The sequence below is a fragment of the Gadus chalcogrammus genome, chromosome 13 (assembly GCF_026213295.1).
Source record: "Gadus chalcogrammus isolate NIFS_2021 chromosome 13, NIFS_Gcha_1.0, whole genome shotgun sequence".
NCBI lineage: Eukaryota > Metazoa > Chordata > Actinopteri > Gadiformes > Gadidae > Gadus > Gadus chalcogrammus.
In genome coordinates this window covers 4478918-4501161 of record NC_079424.1, presented here as the reverse complement: position 1 = coordinate 4501161, position 22244 = coordinate 4478918, and the positions used below count along the sequence as shown (strand labels likewise).

General features: G+C 50.0%; 1 protein-coding gene across 1 annotated transcript in view; it reads left to right on the top strand.

The window, feature by feature from the left end:
- Positions 1-22218, top strand: part of esyt1b (extended synaptotagmin-like protein 1b) — a 25712-nt gene extending 3494 nt beyond the window's left edge. The window contains exons 4-52 of the mRNA XM_056605986.1: positions 267-340; positions 448-520; positions 631-720; positions 1218-1273; positions 1784-1904; positions 2003-2179; positions 2758-2840; positions 3480-3528; positions 3624-3713; positions 4440-4535; positions 5546-5617; positions 5697-5783; positions 6163-6312; positions 7248-7361; positions 8032-8208; positions 8380-8465; positions 9002-9050; positions 9441-9530; positions 10099-10194; positions 10589-10660; positions 10775-10861; positions 11051-11197; positions 11432-11538; positions 11666-11882; positions 12291-12467; positions 12869-12951; positions 13217-13265; positions 13351-13440; positions 13543-13638; positions 14051-14122; positions 14463-14549; positions 14664-14810; positions 15015-15160; positions 15255-15357; positions 15455-15642; positions 15810-15948; positions 16327-16503; positions 16611-16693; positions 17470-17518; positions 17640-17729; positions 17986-18081; positions 18587-18658; positions 18751-18837; positions 19250-19396; positions 19495-19634; positions 20182-20313; positions 20722-20824; positions 20993-21042; positions 21361-22218. Of these exons, the coding sequence (XP_056461961.1) occupies positions 267-340; positions 448-520; positions 631-720; positions 1218-1273; positions 1784-1904; positions 2003-2179; positions 2758-2840; positions 3480-3528; positions 3624-3713; positions 4440-4535; positions 5546-5617; positions 5697-5783; positions 6163-6312; positions 7248-7361; positions 8032-8208; positions 8380-8465; positions 9002-9050; positions 9441-9530; positions 10099-10194; positions 10589-10660; positions 10775-10861; positions 11051-11197; positions 11432-11538; positions 11666-11882; positions 12291-12467; positions 12869-12951; positions 13217-13265; positions 13351-13440; positions 13543-13638; positions 14051-14122; positions 14463-14549; positions 14664-14810; positions 15015-15160; positions 15255-15357; positions 15455-15642; positions 15810-15948; positions 16327-16503; positions 16611-16693; positions 17470-17518; positions 17640-17729; positions 17986-18081; positions 18587-18658; positions 18751-18837; positions 19250-19396; positions 19495-19634; positions 20182-20313; positions 20722-20824; positions 20993-21042; positions 21361-21388 (5091 nt within the window). The 3' untranslated portion in view covers positions 21389-22218. The remainder of the gene's footprint in view (positions 1-266; positions 341-447; positions 521-630; positions 721-1217; positions 1274-1783; positions 1905-2002; positions 2180-2757; positions 2841-3479; positions 3529-3623; positions 3714-4439; positions 4536-5545; positions 5618-5696; positions 5784-6162; positions 6313-7247; positions 7362-8031; positions 8209-8379; positions 8466-9001; positions 9051-9440; positions 9531-10098; positions 10195-10588; positions 10661-10774; positions 10862-11050; positions 11198-11431; positions 11539-11665; positions 11883-12290; positions 12468-12868; positions 12952-13216; positions 13266-13350; positions 13441-13542; positions 13639-14050; positions 14123-14462; positions 14550-14663; positions 14811-15014; positions 15161-15254; positions 15358-15454; positions 15643-15809; positions 15949-16326; positions 16504-16610; positions 16694-17469; positions 17519-17639; positions 17730-17985; positions 18082-18586; positions 18659-18750; positions 18838-19249; positions 19397-19494; positions 19635-20181; positions 20314-20721; positions 20825-20992; positions 21043-21360) is intronic.
- The last annotated feature ends 26 nt before the right edge of the window (positions 22219-22244 follow it).

Sequence of the window (22244 nt, the reverse complement as noted above, 5' to 3'; positions counted from 1 at the left end):
CGCGCACGCAAAAACACACACACACACACACACACACACACGCACGCACACAGACACTAACCCACTTGCTTACTTCCACACACACACACACACACACACACACACACACACACACACACACACACACACACACACACACACACACACACACACACACACACACACACACACACACCCACACTCTTGCTTACTCACATGCACATATACTAACCCTAACACACACTACTAGACCAACCGGGTGTGACGCTCTCTCTGTCGCCCTGCAGCCCATGAAGGTGGTGGGCATCAAGGCTCACACGGAGAACGACCGCGGACAGGTCCTGCTGGACCTCTACATCAGGTCAGCCCCCCCGTCGTCGTCGTCGTCGTCGTCGTCGTCACACCCCCTCCACCTGCTGCTGCCCCTAAGCGTTGGGTGTTTGGTTTGAATCTCCGTTTCATCCTCAGCTATGTGGGCGACGTGGAGATCGACGTGGAAGTGAAGCGGTACTTCTGCAAAGCGGGCGTGAAGGGCATCCAGGTATGTGTGTGAAGTGCCGAGCACAGGAGGAAGGTTTAGAAGTAATCGCTTCCCGTTCCTGTTGTGTTTGAACTTGGCACGGATCCTCACTGTACCTCTCTCCCCCTCAGCTGCACGGCATGATGAGGGTGATCCTGGAGCCTCTGATTGGAGACGTGCCAATAGTGGGTGCGGTCACCATGTTCTTCATCCGCAGGCCGGTGCGTCCGTCTTATCTCCGCTCCCTCCTCCATCGTATCTCCTATCCCCTCCTCCTTCTCAACTCCTATCCCTCGCCCTTCTTAGGCCTAAAAAAAAATTGTTCGGTTCCGGTTTCCGACCGACCCTGTCAATTTATCTACGACCCAAATTATTTTATAAAAAAAAAAAAAAAAAAAAAAAAAAAAAAGATGCAGACTATAATTACGCTCTTCATTCTGTACAAGGATGAGCGCATTCTCTCGTTTTTAAATGAGAACAACCTACCTATCATTCGCTGCCGCTGGAAAAAATGAAATAAAAAAATAAAATAAATTCCCTACCTACCCATGACCTCAACTGACAAAAAACAGGAACCAAACTTTTTTTTTTTTTAGGCCTTATCTCCTCCCTTCTTCACTCAATCTCCCTCCTACACTCTCTACCCAATTCTAATTCCTTGTATGGGCGCGCTCATAAATCTGACCCTGAATGTTTTTCTTCTGATGTGCCGATGCAGAAACTGGTCATCAACTGGACCGGTCTGACCAACCTATTGGATATTCCTGGACTCAAGTAAGCTCTGCTGCCAGACAGATCCAGCGCCATTATGAGTCAGGCCTGCCAGAGATGGATCACCCATGTCTACCCATAGTGCTTGTTCATCGTGACTTGGCATCGCATTGACCGCCTCCATTTAGGAAGTGTAGGAGCACGGAGATGTTAACGGTGGTAAGGGGGCCGGGGCGTTGTTTAGTAATTAATCATGGATTGATTAGTTATTAACGGGGAGACATTGTGGTGTACGGAACTGCCGCGGTGATTCTCATGTGAGATAGGGTAAAACAAAAGCTTGGATTAGCCTAGGTTACAGTATGTTAAGGTTTTCAGGATTTTACAGTACTAAAACTACCTTGAGTACTCTCAAAACGGCGAAATATCAGGAACAAAAAAAACAAACCGATACATCCCATGATGCATTCTGATGCACAAGCCCTCCATACATCTGCAGCTGATGAATCCCATGTTCATCAAGAGATCTGACCAATGGCCACACGAGCAGTAACCTGAGGCCTCCTCCCACAGCGTCATGTCTGACAGCATGATCATGGACGCCATCGCCGCCTTCCTGGTCCTGCCCAACCGGCTCACGGTGCCCCTGGTCCCGGACCTCCACGTGGCCGAGCTGCGGTCTCCCCTGCCCAGGGTAGGACCTCTTACTGCCCCCTCTTACTGCCCCCATCCCTCCTGTCGGCCCGGGTGCTGAACCAGCTGTCGTCCCCCCCCCACACCTCTGTCTCCCAGGGCGTGGTCCGCATCCACCTGGTGGAGGCCGACGACCTGCCCGCCAAGGACAACTTCATGAAGGGGGTGATGTCGGGCATGTCGGACCCCTACGCCCTGCTCAGGGTGGGCCCCCAGACCTTCACCTCCAAGCACGTGGACAACACCGTCTGTCCCAAGTGGGGCGAGATATACGAGGTGGGTACGCGCATAGGTAGAACTGATGACATGGTCTCTCTCTCTCTCTCTCTCTCTCTCTCTCTCTCTCTCTCTCTCTCTCTCTCTCTCTCTCTCTCTGTCTCTCTCTCTCTCTCTCTCTCTCTCTCTCTCTCTCGCTCTCTTTATATCTCCTTGTTTCTTTCTCCCTCTCTCTCTCTCTCTCTCTCTCTGTCTCTCTGTCTCTCTCTTTATATCTCCCTGTTTCTTTCTCCCTCTCTCTCTCTCTGTCTCCCTCCCTCTCTCTCTCTCTCTCTCTCTCTCTCTCTCTGTCTCCCTCCCTCTCTCTCTCTCTCTCTCTCTCTATCTCCGTGTTTCAGTAGAACATAGCCTTTGTGTTTACATGGAGTAGCTTCATATCATATTTCATTGTCCTGGGTTCCGCCGTCTGGGGTTCTGGGGTGTCTTCCATCTGTGTGTGTGTGTGTGTGTGTGTGTGTGTGTGTGTGTGTGTGTGTGTGTGTGTGTGTGTGTGTGTGTGTGTGTGTGTGTGTGTGTGTGTGTGTGTGTGTGTGTGTGTGTGTGTGTGTGTGTGTGTGTGTGTGTGTGTGGTACATCAGGTCTTAGTCCATGAGGTTCCTGGCCAGGAGTTGGAGTTGGAGGTTTATGACAAAGACACCGACCAGGATGACTTCCTGGGCAGGTACACATGAGTACAGTGTTATATACTGCATTACAATGTGTATACGAGTAGTACAATGTTATATACATGTAGTACAATGTTATTTACATGGAGTACAATGTTATATACATGTAGTACAATGTTATAAACATGTACTACAATGTTATATACTTTAGTACAATGTTATATACATAGAGTACAATGTAATATATATATGCAGTACAATGTTATATACATGCAGAACATTGTTATATACATGGAGTACAGTGCTATATACATGTAGTACAATATTATATACATAGAGTACAATGTTATATACATGCAGTACAATGTTATATGCATGGAGTACAATGTTATAAACATGTAGTACATTGTTATATACATGAGTACAATGTTATATACATGTAGTACGTTATGTACATGCAGTAAAACGTTTCATGCATGCAGTACATCCTTTCATTCATGCAGTACAAGGTCTCTCACCCATTGTGTCCTCCACGGTCCACCTCCATCGATAACCTCCATTAACCTCCCAAAGCCTCAGAGTCAGAGAAGCGCGGTTCATCAACCTCAATCAACCCCAACGTACTCACAGACTTCCTGTTGCGTTCAGAAACGTTTAACGTGATCTTAACGGCGTCTTTAATGCCCTTCCTTCAGGGCGAAGGTGGACCTGGGCATCGTGAAGAAATCCATAGTGGTGGACGACGTGAGTAAAGGCTTCTTCGCGCTGCAGGATAATTGTTATCGACCGGCGGTTAGAGGTGTGCGTGTGAGTGACCCTCTTCTTCTCCTCTCCCAAAGTGGTTCTCCCTGAAAGACACGCCGTCTGGACGCGTCCATCTGAGGTTGGAGTGGCTGACCCCGCTGCCCTCCACGGACCGTCTGGAGCAGGTGGGAACCCTCCTGATAGCCGCTGATCAGTTAGTGCTCTGTACCATGCCAAATAGACATAAACACCGGCTGCACTTTGTGCTGCCAGGAAGTCTCCGACTGCATCGCTGTGGCTGTTTCCTGTGAGTCAGAGAGGCCTACCCTAAACATGGTGGATAATTACTCTTCACATTAGACCGGCGGCCCGAAACCGTTTTCAGAGCGTGACCCCATTTCTAGCTCTAAGTCTAGCTCGCTTTGTTAGCGAAGCCGAACTTCTATGCATCTGCCTCCACATATTGTTTTTAACTAATCAGCATCCGTGGATAATATCGACGTCCCGGTGAACTCCATCGCATCGCTCTGATACAAACTAATTAGTTGTAGTTTGCGCGTGGCCCTGAATCATTAGTCAGTCCGTTCCTATATACAGGACGTCTATGAGACCTGTTCAATGAGCAATGGTTTGCTGAAATAGAGCAACAGAGATCTACAGCGTATGTCAGCAATCTCCTGCGACCCCATATGCATATCAGCGGACCTCAAGTGGGACCCGACTCCCAAGTTTGGGAACCACCTCATTAGAAAGAGTCACCCGTCATGCATCCTCTTGAGGTGTTTATCCAATGAGCCGGAGCTTGTGATTGCCCTGTGGCAGAGAACCATCCACAATAACATTATGATTCCACGTTATAACACATCACATCCCATCTGCAGCATGTTCACCCTGCGCTCTGCCCCCCCCAGGTCCTAAAGAGGAACGAGACCGTGATCAGCAAGACCGCCGACCCCCCCTCAGCCGCCATCTTGGTTGTGTATCTGGACAAGGCGGAGTCACTTCCTGTGAGTCACATTGTATTATTGTCCCTCCCCTCTGCCCTCGTTTTCTCCCTCTCCCCTGCCACAGCTCAGTGCCACTTCCTGCCTGTGGCCGGGCGGGGGGCGGGGCTGGGACCAACCGCCATCTGTTTGACATTCCGCAACACTGTGTTGACTAAATAAGACTCGGCAGGTCGTTGCTATGCAACTTAGTCTCGGTCAGCGGTGATCTGTGTGCTCCTGGCTCCATTTCTACCGTTCCCTGTTATCTGGTTTATGGATACACACATAAAGGATTCTTTCTCTTACTTTGGACTTACACACATAAATGAAACACCCAGAACAGTATCAACGGCAAAGGAAGGAGATACATTTTTTTCATGAAAATATTTTTTATTGGCATCTAGGCTTGTTGGCAGAGCCGTACACTGAGACCGCTTCCTTCCTGTTCTTTCTCTCTCCTGCAAGCCGCCCTGATGCGTGAGGTCTTATGATTATGACTGAGAACACACCAGTAGCTAACACTAGCTGGTGTTGTTTACCTGAAGCCACTGACAGGGCCTCTGATACATGGAGGAGTAGGGAGGGGGCTAGGCCTTTCGCTCCAGGAGGCCAGACCTACATTCACCTTACATTTACATTTTCATGTACCAGATGCTTTTACCCACAGCGACTTACACCAAGTACACTTGTCAGAAGGAAGAGAAACAACAATATATACCGCTGTCGGTACAGTAAGGAAGATCATAGAACCAAGTGCCAAGCACTAACAGTCACTAGGTTAACCCATTCCCCGTATGCAACAAAGAAATCTAGAATAAGATGCTACACGTTGCTAAGTGCTATTTTTAAATGCAAGGACGTACAACTCACAATAAGTGCGTTCATTAAGTGCCAGGACGTACAACACAAAATAAGTGCGTACATTAAGTGCGGACCTACATTCGAATGGCTGTTTTAAAAACCAACAGAAGCACTGAGAGTCTCCCGCGCTGAGCAGACGTTGAGGTTGTCGGTGTGTGTGTGTGTTGCAGATGAAGAAAGGCAACAAGGAGCCGAACCCCATGGTGCAGCTGTCTGTACGGGACCTCACCCGGGAGAGCAAGGTCGGTCCTACTCCATTAACAAACCTTCAGGAAATGCCTGCGTCCTCCTCGCTGACATCACATCCTGTCCCACCTGTAGATCTGTTACACCACCGAGAACCCCCAGTGGGAAGAGGCCTTCACCTTCTTCATCCAGGACCCCCAGAAACAGGACATCGACATCCAGGTACCCACAGAGAAGACGGAGAACACATATGCATACTTTATGCTTTGTTTGTTCATTCGTTTTTTGAGACTTTCCCCAACTATGACCACTTTTAAAACAAGACTGAAGACTTTTATTTTTGCTTTAGATTTCTGCTAAATCTTAAATACATTGCACTTTCTACAATGCATTTTTTTTTCACTTTGCCTTTGTTTACTTTTACTTATCTATTTTATCTTATAATTTCATTTTATTGTTTGAGGATTCTGTAATGTTTTAGCTCTCTGAGTCAGCCTCGTGTATGAAAAGTGCTACATAAATAAAGGTGCCTTGCCTTGCCTCATTCGTCCGGATCGCTGACCTCTGATTGGACGGGGCCCTCTGTCCCCGCCCCCCTCAGGTGAAGGACGGGGACCGCGTGCAGACCCTGGGCCGCCTGAACCTGCCCCTGTCCCGCCTTCTGTCCAGCCCCAGCCTGACCCTGGACCAGTGGTTCCAGCTGGACGGCTCCGGCCCCGCCAGCCGCATCTACATCAAGACCGTCCTCAGGGTACCGTGACCCCCTGTACCCTACCTCCCCCATACAGAGTATCAGGGTACCCTACCTCCCCCATACAGAGCCATCAGGGTACCCTACCTCCTCCATACAGAGCATCAGGGTACCCTACCCCCCATACCCTACCTCCCCCATACAGAGCATCAGGGTACCCTACCCCCCATACAGAGCTATCAGGGTACCCTACCCCCCATACAGAGCATCAGGGTACCCTACCTCCTCCATACAGAGCATCAGGGTACCCTACCCCCCATACAGAGCTATCAGGGTACCCTACCCCCCATACAGAGCTATCAGGGTACCCTACCCCCCATACAGAGCATCAGGGTACCCTACCTCCTCCATACAGAGCATCAGGGTACCCTACCCCCATACAGAGCTATCCGGGTACCCTACCCCCACACAGGGCTGGCCTTCAGCAGCTGATCAGTGATCAGTCATGGGTTTGAGTCAGGGAACAGTCACTCCTGATCGAGCGCTGGCCTTCTGCAGCATGTGTTTCAGCCATCGCACATCAGCTTAGGAGTTAGGGCTCTTCATTTGGAAACACGTATGGTTCATTCGTTTGTTTTATAATTTCCACATCGCTCAACATCTAGTTTTGGAAGATTAATGTTTAACTATGAATGGACCGATTTTGAAATATTAACTCTTTTGACATTATATATATATTTGAGTGGGATTCTGCTCATAGCTGCCTTCTGGGTGAGGTGCCACCTTCCTAAAACACCTTAAAGACTAACCAGGCTGTAAGATATTACCCTGGGTGTTCTCTGCAGGAACAAAAGGTCATCCCAGTTTCTGTTCCTGATCGGCGGAGCTTGTCGTGATGACTCATAGTCATAATAATGTGTTAATGGAGATCTGGTGAAGGTTTAAATCCGCCATCAGGGACCTCCATTCATCACGTCCTCCTCTGGGTCCACCAGGTGCTGTGGCTGGATGAGGAGCACGTCTCTGCTGACGTGTCCTCCACCGTGGAGGGGAGCCAGGCCGAGACCCTGCCCCAGCAGAGCACCCCCCACCCCAGCTTCGCCACCGAGGTAACGACCCGGAAGGACCCGTTCTGGTGGAACCCAGACCCTGGAAGTCCTGTGGGCTCAGGGTCTGCGGTTCATTTACATTTGCATGAGGCTTTTACCCAAAGCGACTTACAATGAGTACATTTGTCAGAAGAAAGAGAAACAACAATAAATCGCTGTTGGTACAGTAAGGATGTTCATAGAAACAAGTGCAAAGCACTAACAATCACTAGGTTAGCCCATTCCCGGTATACAACAAAGATAGCTAGGATAAGTTGTTAGACAATGCGTAGTACTATTCAATCATTATTTTTATTTTTATACCAAGTGCAAGAACGTCCAACATAAAATAAATGCATAAGAGTGGTGTGAAGGGGTGGGGGGGGTTAAGGGGGGAGTCTATGCAGAATCTAGGTGAACTCTGAATAAGTGAGTCTTTGCGGAAGCTGGTGAGCGACTCCCCGTTCCGTCGGCAGGGAGCTCGTTCCACCACTGCGGTGCCAAAACAGAGAAGAGCTCTGGCTTTGATTGGTTCTTTCTCTAAACACGACCGGCCACTGGGACCAGGAAGTTCCCTCCCAGCGCTAACGCCTGTCCGAGTGGAAACACCACATGGTCCTTCTCCAGGGGAGCCCATTTACACAGGGCCACTTTACATGAGTTTTACATGGATTTGTTTGTGTCTCCCCAGGGCGTGCTCCGGATCGGCCTGCTGGCTGGGCAGAACCTGGTCCCTAAGGACAACATGATGGGGGGCATGGTGAAGGGCAAGAGTGACCCCTACGTCAAGGTCAACGTAGGGGGGGAGACCTTCACCAGCCAGGTGGTCAAGGCCAACCTCAACCCCACCTGGAACGAGATGTACCAGGTACAGCAGAGAGTTCACACCGACCGACCTCTGAGCCAATCAGAGGGCTCACACCAACCTCTGGGCCAATCAGGGCTCACGTCACGCCGCTTCCAGCATGACTCGTCCTGTCTTTTCCTCTGATTGGCTGGTTCCGTGTCTGGTTCTGAGTGTCTGGTTGTGTTCCCCCAGGTGGTTCTGACCCAGCTGGCCGGCCAGGATCTCCATGTGGAGATATTTGATAAAGACATGGACATGAAGGACGACTTCATGGGCAGGTGGGTTCTCCTTCAGTAGAACGTAGGCTGAGGGTGGGTTCTCCTTCAGTAGAACGTAGGCTGAGGGCCGGTTCTCCTTCAGTAGAACGAGGGCTGAGGGCCGGTTCTCCTTCAGTAGAACGAGGGCTGAGGGTGGGTTCTCCTTCAGTAGAACGAGGGCTGAGGGCCGGTTCTCCTTCAGTAGAACGAGGGCTGAGGGTGGGTTCTCCTTCAGTAGAACGAGGGCTGAGGGTGGGTTCTCCTTCAGTAGAACGAGGGCTGAGGGTGGGTTCTCCTTCAGTAGAACGAGGGCTGAGGGTGGGTTCTCCTTCAGTAGAACGTAGGCCCAGCTGACTAAAGATCAGCCAGGAACCCGGTTCGAAGATGACCCCTCTGCAATTAGCAAAGTCAAATATGAGAAGGGACGTTCTGTAACATGGTGTACTTTATGAATAACAGCATAAGTGTGTGTATACAGGTATATGCAGAGTATATATGCGAATATCAGACCAATCTCAATAGGACCACTGATCTGACCCTTGACCCCTGTGGTGCAGGCTGAAGATCAGCATGAAGGACATCGTTGCTGCGCAGTACACCGACCAGGTGAGCTCCTGTTGGACGATCGTGACTCAGCATGACACAGTTCTATGTTCTATATATCTATAGATGTCTCTTAATATATATAGTTGATAGCAGACTCAGGGCTTCTATTATATAGATATTTATCAATATAACATATATATATCTATAGATATAGATATATATCTATATATATTCAGTTTAAGCTGACTCATTGCTCCTGTCATCCCAGCGGTGCGGTGGTTCCTAAGTATAGGTCACCCCTTCATCACCTGACATAATATGATAAACGCTGTGATAGAGGTCAATAAAACGTCTGAGGGAATAATCGTGGTCCAATATAAATATCCAGCCACGAGAGAGCTCGCTGTGGGGGACGTGGATCGATGTCCTGCTCTCTGTCTTCTCCCCCAGTGGTACACGCTGAACGACGTCAAGTCCGGCCGGGTCCACCTCACCCTGGAGTGGGTTCCCACGGCGACGGAACCGGACCGCCTGGACCAGGTAAGGGGGGGGGGGGGGTCAAGGGTGGACCAGGTAGAGGGGGTCAGGGTCCAGGTGTGATGAGATGCTGGGGGGGACGGAGGGGATCCAGGTGTCCCGACTCCTCTGCTACATTAACATGTACATTCGGGGCGTTCAGCAGACGCTTTTATCCAAAGCGACGCACAATAAGTACATTTGGCAGAAGAAAGAGAAACTTACAATATATCGCTGTCGGTACAGTAAGGATGTTCATAGAACCCATCGCTTGATTAACCCATTTCTCCTATACAACAAAGATAGCTAGGATACGATGCTACACAATGCTAAGTACTATTTTCGAGTGCCAGGATGTACAACATACAATAAGTGTGTACATTAAGTGCAAGGACGTACAACATACAGTAAGTGCGTGAGATGGATGTGGGGGGGGGGGGGGGGGTCTAGGTGAACTCTGAACATGTGAAGCTGGTGAGCGACTCTGCGGCGGTCCTGACAACAGTAGGGAGCTCGTTCCACCCCTGCGGTGCCAAAACAGAGAGGAGTTGTGACTCGGGTGACGGACCCTACCCTCGTTCTCCTCCTTCAGGTTCTGCAGTTCAACTCCAAGCAGACGTTCCAGAACAAGGCGGTGCCGTCCTCGGCCCTGCTGTTCGTCTACGTGGAACAGGCGCACGGCCTGCCTGTGAGTCCTGCTCTGTTACGAACAGACTGTTGCCTGCTTGTCTTGACTTGGCTTGACGCCAAGTTAAATACTACTATGAACACACACTCTGTGACCGCAAAACAATTCAGCACTGATGCCCCCGGCAATCCCAAAGTGTGCTCGCCTGTGTTGCTTGGCAACCATTTTTGCCGTCTTGCGGGACTTTGTTATTCTCTCCAACTTGTCAAACAGCCCGTGGATCAGAGGGACATCAGGAGGGAAGGTCATGAGGATGTTTACCATCACATGATTGAAATGAGCTTTGGCTCCGAGGCAGTTGTCTGAACATTTGATACTCTCGACTTTGTGTGCACTGTGAGGCTGTGTGTTCAATGAAGTATTGTAAACGTTGTGTCGTTTTGGCTCCACGCAGCTCAAGAAGAGCGGGAAGGAGCCGAAGGTGGGGGCGGAGATCGTCTTGGGGAAGTCCTCCCACAAAACCACCGTGAGTGCTTTGTGAAGCCTTCAAAACGATGCCCAACAAAGGCAAACCGTTTCCTGTCCACGTTAACCAGGGCGTGTCTGACGCCGTCCTAACTCAACCGTGTTTCGTCTCCAGGTGTGCGAGCGAACCACGGCTCCTAAATGGAACGAGGCGTTTCACTTCCTGGTTCGTGACCCCAGAGAAGATATTCTCGTGGTTAAGGTAAGCGTCCTTCAGCCAGAAGAGAACGCCTCCGTGTTGATACTGTTAAACATGCTGTACTGTGAGTTAATCCTCCAACGTACACCCTCTCCCCCTGCTGATCTGGGGTCAGCTCTAAGAGAAGGTGTTTATACTGTTACACAGGCTAAGCTGTTAGCTAACCCTCTCCCCCTGCTGGTCTCGTGTCAGCTGTCCCACAGCTGGGCTCTGGCCATGGGCTCCCTGGTGGTGCCAGTGAGGGAGCTGCTGTCAGAACCACAGCTGGTCCTGGACCAGTGGTTCCACCTGGACGGAGCCTCACCTGAGAGCCAGGTGCTGCTGAGGGCGGAGCTTAAGGCAGGCACATTTCTTTATTGTTGTTGTTGTTGTTGTTGTTGTTGTTGTTGTTGTTGTTGTTGTTGTTGTTGTTGTTGTTGTCGTCCCACCGGTCCTTGTTTCCATTTTGAACCCGTTTCCACTTACTGTTCCTGTTCCTAATGCGCTCACATAATTAAATATGATTAATTATTAAACAACGATAACGTCCAATAGGGAACACTCTTGTGATGTGACGGGTGTGTCTGTCTGCAGGTGTTGATACCCTCTAAGTGCCCGGGTGGGGGTGTCCAGACCAAGCCAGCGTCCGGGTCAGACCCCTCCAGGACTAAGGAGAGCATGGTGGAGGACCGCCTGCTCAGGTGAGACCGGCAGCACGCCCCTCACAACAACAACAACAACAACAACAACAACAACAACACCAAGAGGAGTCCGTCGTCCATCAGAGCGGTGGGCTGTGACCCTCCCTCTGTTGTGGTTCCTCTCCAGGTCGAGTTCTGTGGACACGCCCCCTCTGGAGAGCGCTGCGGTGCCGGCCTCTGAGGTCCCGGGGGGCCGTGGGCCCCAGGTAGCAGCTGAGGTAGCCGCCGCTGTGTCCCATCAGGAGGAGGAAGAGGAGGAGGAGGAGGAAGAGGAGGAGGAGGAGGAGGACGCTCCCCCCCCCGGCCCTCCCCACACCTCCCCAGACCATGTCTTCGGCAGCGAGGTGAGAGCGCTGCGGATGAACCTGCGTTACGTCATTCAGACAGAATGCTGCATTTATTAATTATTAAGTTCAAAGCGTTAACCCCCCCATAGTGTTTTTGCATCACATCGTCACAATGCATCGACCGTCGCCATTTTGGGAGCATAGGAGCACTGGGATTCTAGTTATTATGTCCGAAGTTATGTTTCTTTGGTCATGGTTTAGTCATTATTTGTCACGTGATTTTGGGGAGACCTTATTGTGTTTATAACTGCTGCAGCGAAGTGGCTAATCAATGTTTGAGCCCTTTCAATGTGGCGAAGTACGTCACCAAAACAACCCATGATGCATTCTGATTTACAAACTCTATTTATCCACTCTCCCCTGTTGTGCGTTGACAGTCGTGCACTTCCATGTTGTGGCCTGCAGGGGGTGCTGAGGCTGCACCTGCTGGAGGCGCAGAGCCTGGTTGCCAAAGACAACCTGATGGGGGGCTTGAGGAAGGGCAAGAGTGACCCCTACGCCAAGGTCACGGTCGGAGAGCACGCCTTCAAGAGTCACGTGGTCAAGGAGAACCTGAACCCCACCTGGAACGAGATGTACGAGGTGAGGAGCACAGCCACAACACAGCGCAGTCCGCTGGTCTGACCCACCACTGACATGTCAATCAGATGTACATTTACATTCAGGGCGTCTAGAAGACGCTTTTATCTGAAGCGACTTACAAGTCCATTTGTCAGGTTAACCCATACTCCGTTTGCAACAAAGATAGCTAGGATGAGACGCTACACAACTGAGTAATTTTTTGAGTGTTTTTGAGTGCCAGGAAGCACAACATACAATAAGGGCGTGAGAAGGGGTGGGAGGGGGTGGCAAGGCAGCATCTAGGTAGCTTCTAGGTGAACTCTGAACAAGAGAGTCTTGAGTGCTTCGCGGAGGCTGGTGAGTGACTGTCTCGAGATGTGGTGGACGTACCTCATGGTGTGGTGGCTCTGGGTCTCCTCCAGGTTGTGATGAGGCCTCAGGCTGGGCTGGAGGTGAAGGTGGAGCTGTACGATAAGGACATGGACAAAGATGACTTCCTGGGCAGGTGAGAGGACCAATGGGGTGAAGGCAGTGGGGTTAGACAGCAGACACAGAGCCTGAGGTCATACAAACATAATCTCATCTCTGAGGTCTTTAAGCATGACTGAAATCTATGAACAAAACTGTAGGTTGTAAAATGATTCGGTCAAAGTTTAGGCAAGTAGAGTTCATATCTCTGCACACAACTTCATGTTGTTGGATTAGCAGCAGGTTAGTTAAGGGTAACTAGGCTAAGCCCTGAAAAGTGTGCTACTTTTCTTTGTCTCCAGATTGAATGTCAGCCTGGCAGACATCATCCAATCACAGTGCACCGACCAGGTGAGCTCTCCACACTAGACTCATCCTTACCACCACAGGTCAGAGGTCATCCTCACTGACCGGTTTCTACTCCTGTCATTCCCAGTGGCACCCACTGGAGGGCGTGAAGTCCGGCCGGGTCCGGTTGGTCATGGAGTGGGTCCCCATGGTGTCCCAGAACACCAGCCTGGACCAGGTCAGTGAAACATAATCCTCCTCCCTCAGGCTGTTAGTGAGGTCTCTCTCTCTCCGCGCCCTGACCTCTGACCTCTGTCCTCCGTGTGATGCCTTGCCCAAGGTGCTGCAGCAGAGGTCGCTCCAGTCCTACCAGAACCAGGCCGTCCCGACGGCCGCGCTGCTCTTCCTGTATCTGGAGAGAGGCCACTCGCTGCCCGTGAGTCACGCCCCACTGAGACACGCCCCTCCGAGACACGCCCCTTTGAGACACGCCCCTTTGAGACACGCCCCTGTGAGACTCGCCCCTTTGAGACACACCCCGCTGAGACTCTCCCCTTTGAGACACGCCCCTCTAAGACACGCCCCAATGAGTCACGCCCCACTGAGACACGCCCCTCTGAGAGACGCCCCTTTGAGACACGCCCCTCTGAGGCATGCCCCTTTAAGTCACGCCCCTCTGAGTCGAGCCCCTCTAAGTCACACTCCTTTGGGTTGCGCTGTGTTGTGTAGTGTTGTCTTGTGTTGTTTAGCGTTGCGTTGGGTTATGTTGTTTCGCGTTGCGTCGTGTTGTGTGGGGTTGTGTTGCGTTGCGTTGCGTTGTGTTGTTTAGCATTGCGTTGTGTTTCCAGTTGAAGAAGAGCGGGAAGGAGCCCAAGGCCGCAGCAGAACTGGTCCTGGGTCAGACCACCCACAAAACCAAGGTACCAGTACAACGCCCCCCACTATGCTGAACACCCTTCAGAATAGAGATATATCATACACATATATATATTTAAACCAATAAACCTATAAAAATATAAACAAAACCCACCTCCTCAAGATTGCTTTCACCATGTAACCTCTTTCCATTCTCTCCTCTCTTTTCTCTTTATCTATTCCTAGTTTTAACTTCCTATTTTAGTTTTCTATTTAATTATATTCTATCTTTCTATTGCATTTTTAATTGATCTTTTTAATTATATATGTTCTTATTCAATGATGAGTCTAATGTATTATCATTATATATGTATATATATTAATGACGGTCTGCTCCGTGTGAAGGTGTGCGCTCGCTCCAAGTCCCCCGAGTGGAGAGAGGCCTTCTTCTTCCCCGTCCTGGAGCCCAGAGAGGAGATGCTCATCGTGAAGGTGTGAATCAAGCACTCGTTCATATATAAGTCAGCGTACACAGACGCCTCCACCCTCTTCTCATCCCCCCCCCCCCCCCCCCCCCCCATCGCTCCCCCTGTGCCCGCCCACCAGCTGTCCAGTGCCTGGGACCAGCCCATGGGGTCCCTGGTGCTCCCAGTCAGAGACCTGCTGTCTGAACCAGAGCTGGTCCTGGACCAGTGGTTCCCCCTGGACGGAGCCTCACCTGAGAGCCAGGTGCTGCTGAGGGCGGAGCTTAAGGTGAGGACACACCCACATCCCAACACAGGCTTCAGTAAAGTCTTCCTGTTGTGCTATCGGACTAGGGGACATGAATATGTAAAGATCATGTCGGTACACGGAAGCTCAAATGATATGATTATGGTTGCTATGCCAACGTCCATAACAACCATATGGTTTCTCCTCACTGACGAGCTAATTCAATTCCCATTTCAACATCCGCAGATCCTCCAGTCCCAGATGACCAGCGTTCCCCAGGCAACAGGGACGGTCCCTGAAGTCGAGGAGGTCCCGGCCACCGCTGGTCACCATGGTGACCGGTCGATGGAGGAGGAGGAGGAGGAGAGAGGCTGGGAGGTGCCAGCTCAGGAGTGGGTGCCCCGCCGTCAGACTCACTGCTCAGACCATGCGGGCTTCAGGGTGACGGCTGCGTGACTCTGACTCTGTGTGTGTTTTTCCAACCAGGAGGGTTCCAGTGACCAGCCAGGAAGCGGAGGAGAGAGAACCTGTTACCGTGGATACCAGAGAAGAAGAGACAACTGTCGGTGAAGATTATTCCATTGCTCCCGTAAGTTTGGGGCCACAGTGCATAATGGTGTATGCCGTGTGTTGTCTGCATGAAAATAAGTTACATACATTTATTATATACTAATGCTCTACCCCAGGTGTTGGACGAGCCACTAGAGGAAGAGAGGCAAGTAGAGGAAGAGAGGCAAGCTGAGGAAGAGAGGCCAGTAGAGGAAGAGAGGCAAGTAGAGGAAGAGAGGCAAGCTGAGGAAGAGAGGCCAGTAGAGGAAGAGAGGCCGACCTCTGAGTCCTTCTCCCCAGTCAGGAAAGAGCTTCAACCAGAGAGGTGAGCTCTAGACATTCATCCACGCAACATTTGTGTTCTCTGACTATCCATAAATCAGCTTACATTCATGAAACTACACCCGATTAATCTTTATAGAAACGGGTTGATCACCTGTGTGTCAGGACATCAATGCTCTCTGTAACGTTACCCGCTGTCGTTACCTCCAGATCTGGTCTAGATAATCTGGCCCAAGCCACAGTGACCGGCCTTCCCCCAGACCTGGTCCCAGCCCTGGTCCCCGAGGAGTCCAGCCCGGCTGTGGTCCTCCAGCCTCACTCCAACCCCCCTCAGGACTTTGCCACCAACGTGGGTCTGGTTCTGATCCACGCAGACGAATCAGACTGTTGTTCAGAGTTCTGTGTGTCTTCATGAGGGGAGGGAAGGCGTCGGTGTGGGATGTAGAAGCTGCCTTCATCTGGGTGCCATTCTACTCACTGTACCTCCAGTGCCAGGGTTGATGAAGGGAGATAGATTGGGGTTTTTCCCTTTCCACTAAAGAGCTGACAGGAAATGGTGCCTGTGTTGTATCACGGATCAAAACACAGAAAACCGAGAACGTTCTATTAGAGTACAATAAGCAAGACATTACTAAGTTATGCTACGTCGCTATTAACCGTGATACATCTCATGATATAAATATATATAGGATGACTGGCTGGGCGTAATGTGGTTGTCGTCCTGCAGGGGGTGCTGAGGCTGCACCTGCTGGAGGCCGCGAGCTTGGTTGCCAAGGACAACCTGATGGGGGGCATGAGGAAGGGCAAGAGTGACCCCTACGTGAAGGTCACCGTCGGAGAGCACGCCTTCAAGAGTCACGTGGTCAAGGAGAACCTGAACCCCACCTGGAACGAGATGTACGAGGTGAGTAGTAGACTGGAGGGCTGGGTATAGAGGTAGGGGGTACGAGCGGTCTGTTGTCTCTGTGGTCAGTATGGGGGTCGCTACAGCCTCTTTGGGTCCTGCTACAGGTGGTGCTGAGTTCCCAGGCCGGCCAGGAGATCCACTTTGAGTCCTACGATAAGGATCTAGACGCCGATGACTTCCTGGGCAGGTTTGTACCGCGGTCATGTGGTCTGTGTGTATGTCTTGTGGTTGTTGTTGTTGTTGTTGTTGTGTTTTTATAGTTATGCTTCAAAGTCAAAGTGTTGAAAGTCATCAACATTCAACTGGATATATATTACGTTGCTAGGTAAATGTCTTCTTTGAAAGGGTTATAGCCAGCGGTCAGAGCATGGACTTATTGAAAGATTACAGTGATTCAGGGGTTCTCAAAGTTTTGACAGCTGAGGGCCAATTTAGGAACCCAAAATTTGACTCAGGGCCGCCAAAGGAAAAAAAATCAGGCGGGAAACGCCGTCGGCATCCCAGTGGTGAAAAAAACATTGCACCGTGGACCTCTGGGAGTGAGGTCAAGTGAGGTCTAAATCACAAAACTGAGGTTCATCCTTTCAAAGTAATGAACAGTCGGATTAAAACTAACAAATGTGACAGGATTTAATTGAAAGCTAGAGAGTCGACTTTTGTCTTTATATTTATTTATTTTTGTTTAAATTAATATTGATATAATAATTAAAAAAATACAAAAGAATGCAAAAAAAAATTATCTGTGTCATTGCGGGCCGCCAGGAATCTTTCTGCGGGCCGCATTTTGTGAACCAATGGTTTAATTGCAAACTAATAACTTCATTTGGGATTTGACATTAACGTTATGCCAAACCAGTATGCAGTAAATAATGACGTTCAGTCTTTTGGTCTTGTTTTCTGTTTGATAAAGTGAAGAGTGTTCTATAAAAGAGCTATCGATGTCTCCATTGCGTCCTGTTTCAGGTTCAGCGTAATGCTTGATGATGTCATCAGACAGCAGTACATCGACAAGGTCAGTCAATCACGTGACCTCTCTGTCTGAGCTTTTAAGAACCGGATCGTATTTCACCTCTAGGCGTCTCTGTGCTGCGTTACCCGCTGAAGGTCATGACCTCTCTGTTCCTCTGTCTCAGTGGTACACCCTGCAGGACGTGAAGTCTGGCAGGGTCCATCTGGTGCTGGAATGGGTTCCTACTGCCTCCACCGCCGCCAGACTCCACCAGGTCAGTGCTGCTCTGCTGGACACCAAGCACCACCCAAACTGCTACACCTTTGCTCCGTGGGACCACGGTGCTAAGAGCTAGCTTAGCTTTTGTTTTAGGACAATAATAACGGTAGCCAGAATGCATACAGCACTTTTTTAAAACAAGGTTCACAAAACGCACGAAGAAGAAGAAGAAGAAAAACCGAGCTCATAAATACAAACCAGTTCGGTTCCTCGACTCCTTACCACTCTTCTTCTTGTCTTGATCCTCACAGGTGGTGCAGCTCCAGTCCGGACAGACCTTCAGGAACCAGGCGGTTCCCTCCGCCGCTCTGCTGTTTGTCCACGTGGAGCGAGCTCACGCCCTGCCCGTGAGTCTTCCTCGTGTTGCAGGATCATACCATAATCACTCCTCAACCTTCGAAACGCCACCACTTACAACCCGGTGAAAGGGGGAGAGGCACAGGTCACCTTGTTGAACCCCGTATTGTCTTGAGACTGTGTGTTTTATATGGGTGACATTATACCACCAGGTGTGAGTGTGATCGGGCATTACAAGCCTTTATCTGCCTTTTCCTGTGCCTTAGCGACAACACAAGTGGGCGTGTCCACCTAGATGTATGCTGGACAGATCAGTCTACCAGTCTACCGAGTGGACTGCCGAAAATGTTGCTTATCTGTCCATCATGCATCTCGGTGGACGCTCCCACTTATGATGTCATTAAGGCACAGGGAAGGATGGATCTTCAAAGGTCACACTCACACCTGGTGGCCTAAAGTCTGATCCATAGGGCTCCTACCTAGAAACGGCCAGGCTGTTTCCTAGTGATGTATAGCTCTATGTACTAACAGGATGCTGTTCCGTTGAACCCACAGCATAAGAAGAGCGGGAAGGAGCCCAAAGCCGGAGCAGAGCTGATCCTGGGTCAGACCACCCACAGAACACAGGTCCTTATGATACTTCACCTTACAAACCATCATGGCGCATCCCCTTAGTGCATCCACTGAACAGCCCATTAACCCCCCCCCCTTGTGTGAAGGTGTGTGAGCGCAGCTCCGCCCCTCAGTGGGAGGAGTCATTCTTCTTCCTGGTCCGGGACCCGGAGCGCGAGATGCTGATCCTGAAGGTGAGACGCGGGTCATGAGTGGGGTCATGACCCCACTCATGACCCCATGGGCCGAGGGTCACCGAGTGTGGGAGGTTACATTCAGAGCCATTTAGTGTGAATAAATTGACATTTACCTTCAGGGCATTTAGCAATTACTTTAATCCAAATATTTTACAATAAGTCCATTCGTCAGATGAAAGAGAAACAACAATATCTCGCTTCTGCTACTGTGAGGACGTTCATAGAACCAAATGCCAAGCACCAACCCATGAACCCATTCCCCGTAAACAACAACGAACAACCAACGGCAATGCTAAACACACAAGTTCTTAGTTTCTGTACTCGCCAGCAGCAACAACCTTCTTCAAGACAAATGCAATTAAATTTATGAATATGATGCTATGCACTGGTTTGGTGTTCATCCTCCCAGCTGTCCAGTGCCTGGGACCAGCCCATGGGTTCCCTGGTGCTCCCAGTCAGAGACCTGCTGTCTGAACCACAGCTGGTCCTGGACCAGTGGTTCCCCCTGGACGGAGCCTTACCTGAGAGCCAGGTGCTGCTGAGGGCGGAGCTTAAGGTGAGGAGGAGGAGCTCTAACCCCACTACATGCAGACCTTAACGCCCCGCTTTTATTTTGAAACGAGTCTTCCAGTTCTCTGTCGTGGGCTTCAACAGGTTCTGGATTCCAAGATGGTGGACATGTTGAGCGGTGGCGCGCTGCCTTGCTCGGCGGCGGAGGCGGCGAGGAGCGGCCAGGTGAAGCTGTCCCTCTCCGCCCACGAGGGACGGCTGGTCGTCACCGTCCACGCCTGCAGGTACGGTTCCTTTGCTTTTTCTGCTCGACACACACCTCATATTCATTCAGTATCTTATCAAGTATTTAGGCCCAATCCCATTTCTACCCCTTACCCCTTCCCCTTACCCCTTCCCCCTTCAAAACAAGGGGGAGGGTTAAGGGGAAGGGGTAAGGGGTAGAGATGGGATTGGGCCTAAGGCTTAGTACAAGTCCTGTTCATAGTATCCTATCCAGTTATAAGGGCTTAGTACATGAGGTTGGCGTGTTTAACCTGGGAGATGGTAAAATTGTCATTTTCAACAGCTTTGATAATTGCGTCATATTCTCATAACATCACACAAGAAGCAGCCCAAATATTGTATACTATAACACAACACAGAAAACAATGGTATATAAACAAGCCTTTATGAAGTTCTAGGACCACAAACATTGACGTTTGGGGCAGGCTAAGCTAACGTTTGGGTTAGCTAACGTTTGGGTGAGGGTAAGCTAGCGGCTGGGTTAGACTTAGCTAACGTTTGGGTTAGGCTAAGCTAACGCTGGCGTCCTGCTCCCTGCCGGCGTAGGGGTCTGTCGTCCACGGGGAAGGACTCCGTCGACAGCTACGTCTCCCTCATGCTGCTGCCGGACAAGAACAAGGCCACCAAGAGGAAGACGGCGGTGAAGAAGAGGGACCTGAATCCAGAGTTCAACGACAGGTCCGTTCAGCCGCTCATGGAACTTGATTCAACATATTTTACATTCAGGGCATTAGGCGGAAGCTTTTATCCAAAGCGTCTTACAATAAGTACATTTATCAGAAGGATGTTCATAGGACCAAGTGCCAAGCACTAACAATCGCTAGGTTAACCCACTCCCCGTATACAAACAAAGACAGCTAGGATAAGATGCTACACGATGCTAAGTAATGTTTTTAAGTGCCATGACGTACAACATACAATAAGTGTGCAAGAGGTGTGTGTGTGTGTGTGTGGGGGGGGGGGGGGGGGGGGGGGGGGGTGAGGGGGGAGGCTATGCAGAATCCAGGTGAACTCTGAACAAGTGATTCAAAGGTTATCTCAGTCCTGTTCCTCTAATGCTGAGGTGGTCCGTGTGTCCGTCTGAAGTTTCGAGTACGGGCTGTCTCTGGACGAGGCCCAGCGCCGGCACCTCAGCGTCAGCGTGAAGGACAACTCCGCCTCTTTCAGGGGCCGCGACGTGATTGGACAGGTCAGTGTTGGACAGGCTCAGCTGTCACTCAGCCGGTCTCGGTGGATTCACGCTGGCCTAAGTAATCTCTGTGGGGGCACATAGGTACACATGTGGGAATATTGTGTGTCTGGTATCTATCTAATGTCTAATTTGATGCCCCCCCCCCCCTGTCCCCTCAATCTACAGGCACAGATCGAGCTGGCTCAAGTCAACCTGCTGAAGGGGGTCACAGAGTGGTGTGTTGCGTGCTAACACATACACACACACACACACACACACACACACACACACACACACACACACACACACACACTCCCTACAAACACCGACACTACAAACACAGACACTACTCACTCACTCACTCACTCTCACACACACATACACACACACACACACACACACACTACAAACAGAGACACTACTCACTCACTCACTCTCACGCACACACACACAAACACATGTGCACACGCACAGAACATATCACTGACGCTTACCTGGTTAGCGTCAGTGCTACGTTCCCTGGGTTTCTGAGCCCGTTCTCTCCCCGTTCCCAGGTTTGATCTGACGGAGGAAGCTGAGTAGTGGATCCATGTGATGACGTCACACAGATCCCCATGACAACCCCCAGATGCTGCCACTCAGGACGTCCTTCCCCCCGCTCGCCACGTCCTCATGCCGACCGCTGACGTTGAACTTCACACGCGCTTACAGTGTCTATGCTCTGTATCTCTATCGAGACGTACCTGTGGTCATCTACACGCGCTTACAGTGTCTATGCTCTGTATCTCTATCGAGGCGTACCTGTGGTCATCTACACACGCTTAAGGTGTCTATACTCTTGTGGTTGGAAGTACACTAGTATATCGTTGTACTTAAGAGGAGGCTCGGTTTTGGTCAGACATCCAGTCCAGCTGGGTCCAGACCGGCTGCCTGGGGAGAATGTGTGTCGGGCCCCTTTGTTGCAACAGCATTTGAGTTCTTATGATGTGATGCAGGGAACAGACAGTCCGTTTCCGTTTGAGCAATATCGTTTTTATCTTCCAACATGTGTTCATTACAGTATTTTTTGTTTCCAGACAGTATTTTGGTTTTGTTACAGTGTTTCAGATGAAGATGATGCTGATGAAGGAAAGGTTACAGAGGTTGGATATTTTAATGTTTTTATATTTCACAATGGTTTGCTTTGATTTGTGGCGTATATACTTACATTTATTTTTGATGTATTTTAAGCTTTTTACTTTTTTAATTTAATTGAAGTCTATATATATTTTTGGTTTTCCTAAGGCAAGATTGTCACCAATGTTTTGCATCGAAAAAAAAAAAAAATCTGTTTTTGTTGGATGAAATTGCAAACAGGAAGGATTACTTTTGCGAGTTGTTTGTGAAATAGTTACAATAAACCCTTTGCACACACAGGTATGTCTATTCTCTTTAATTT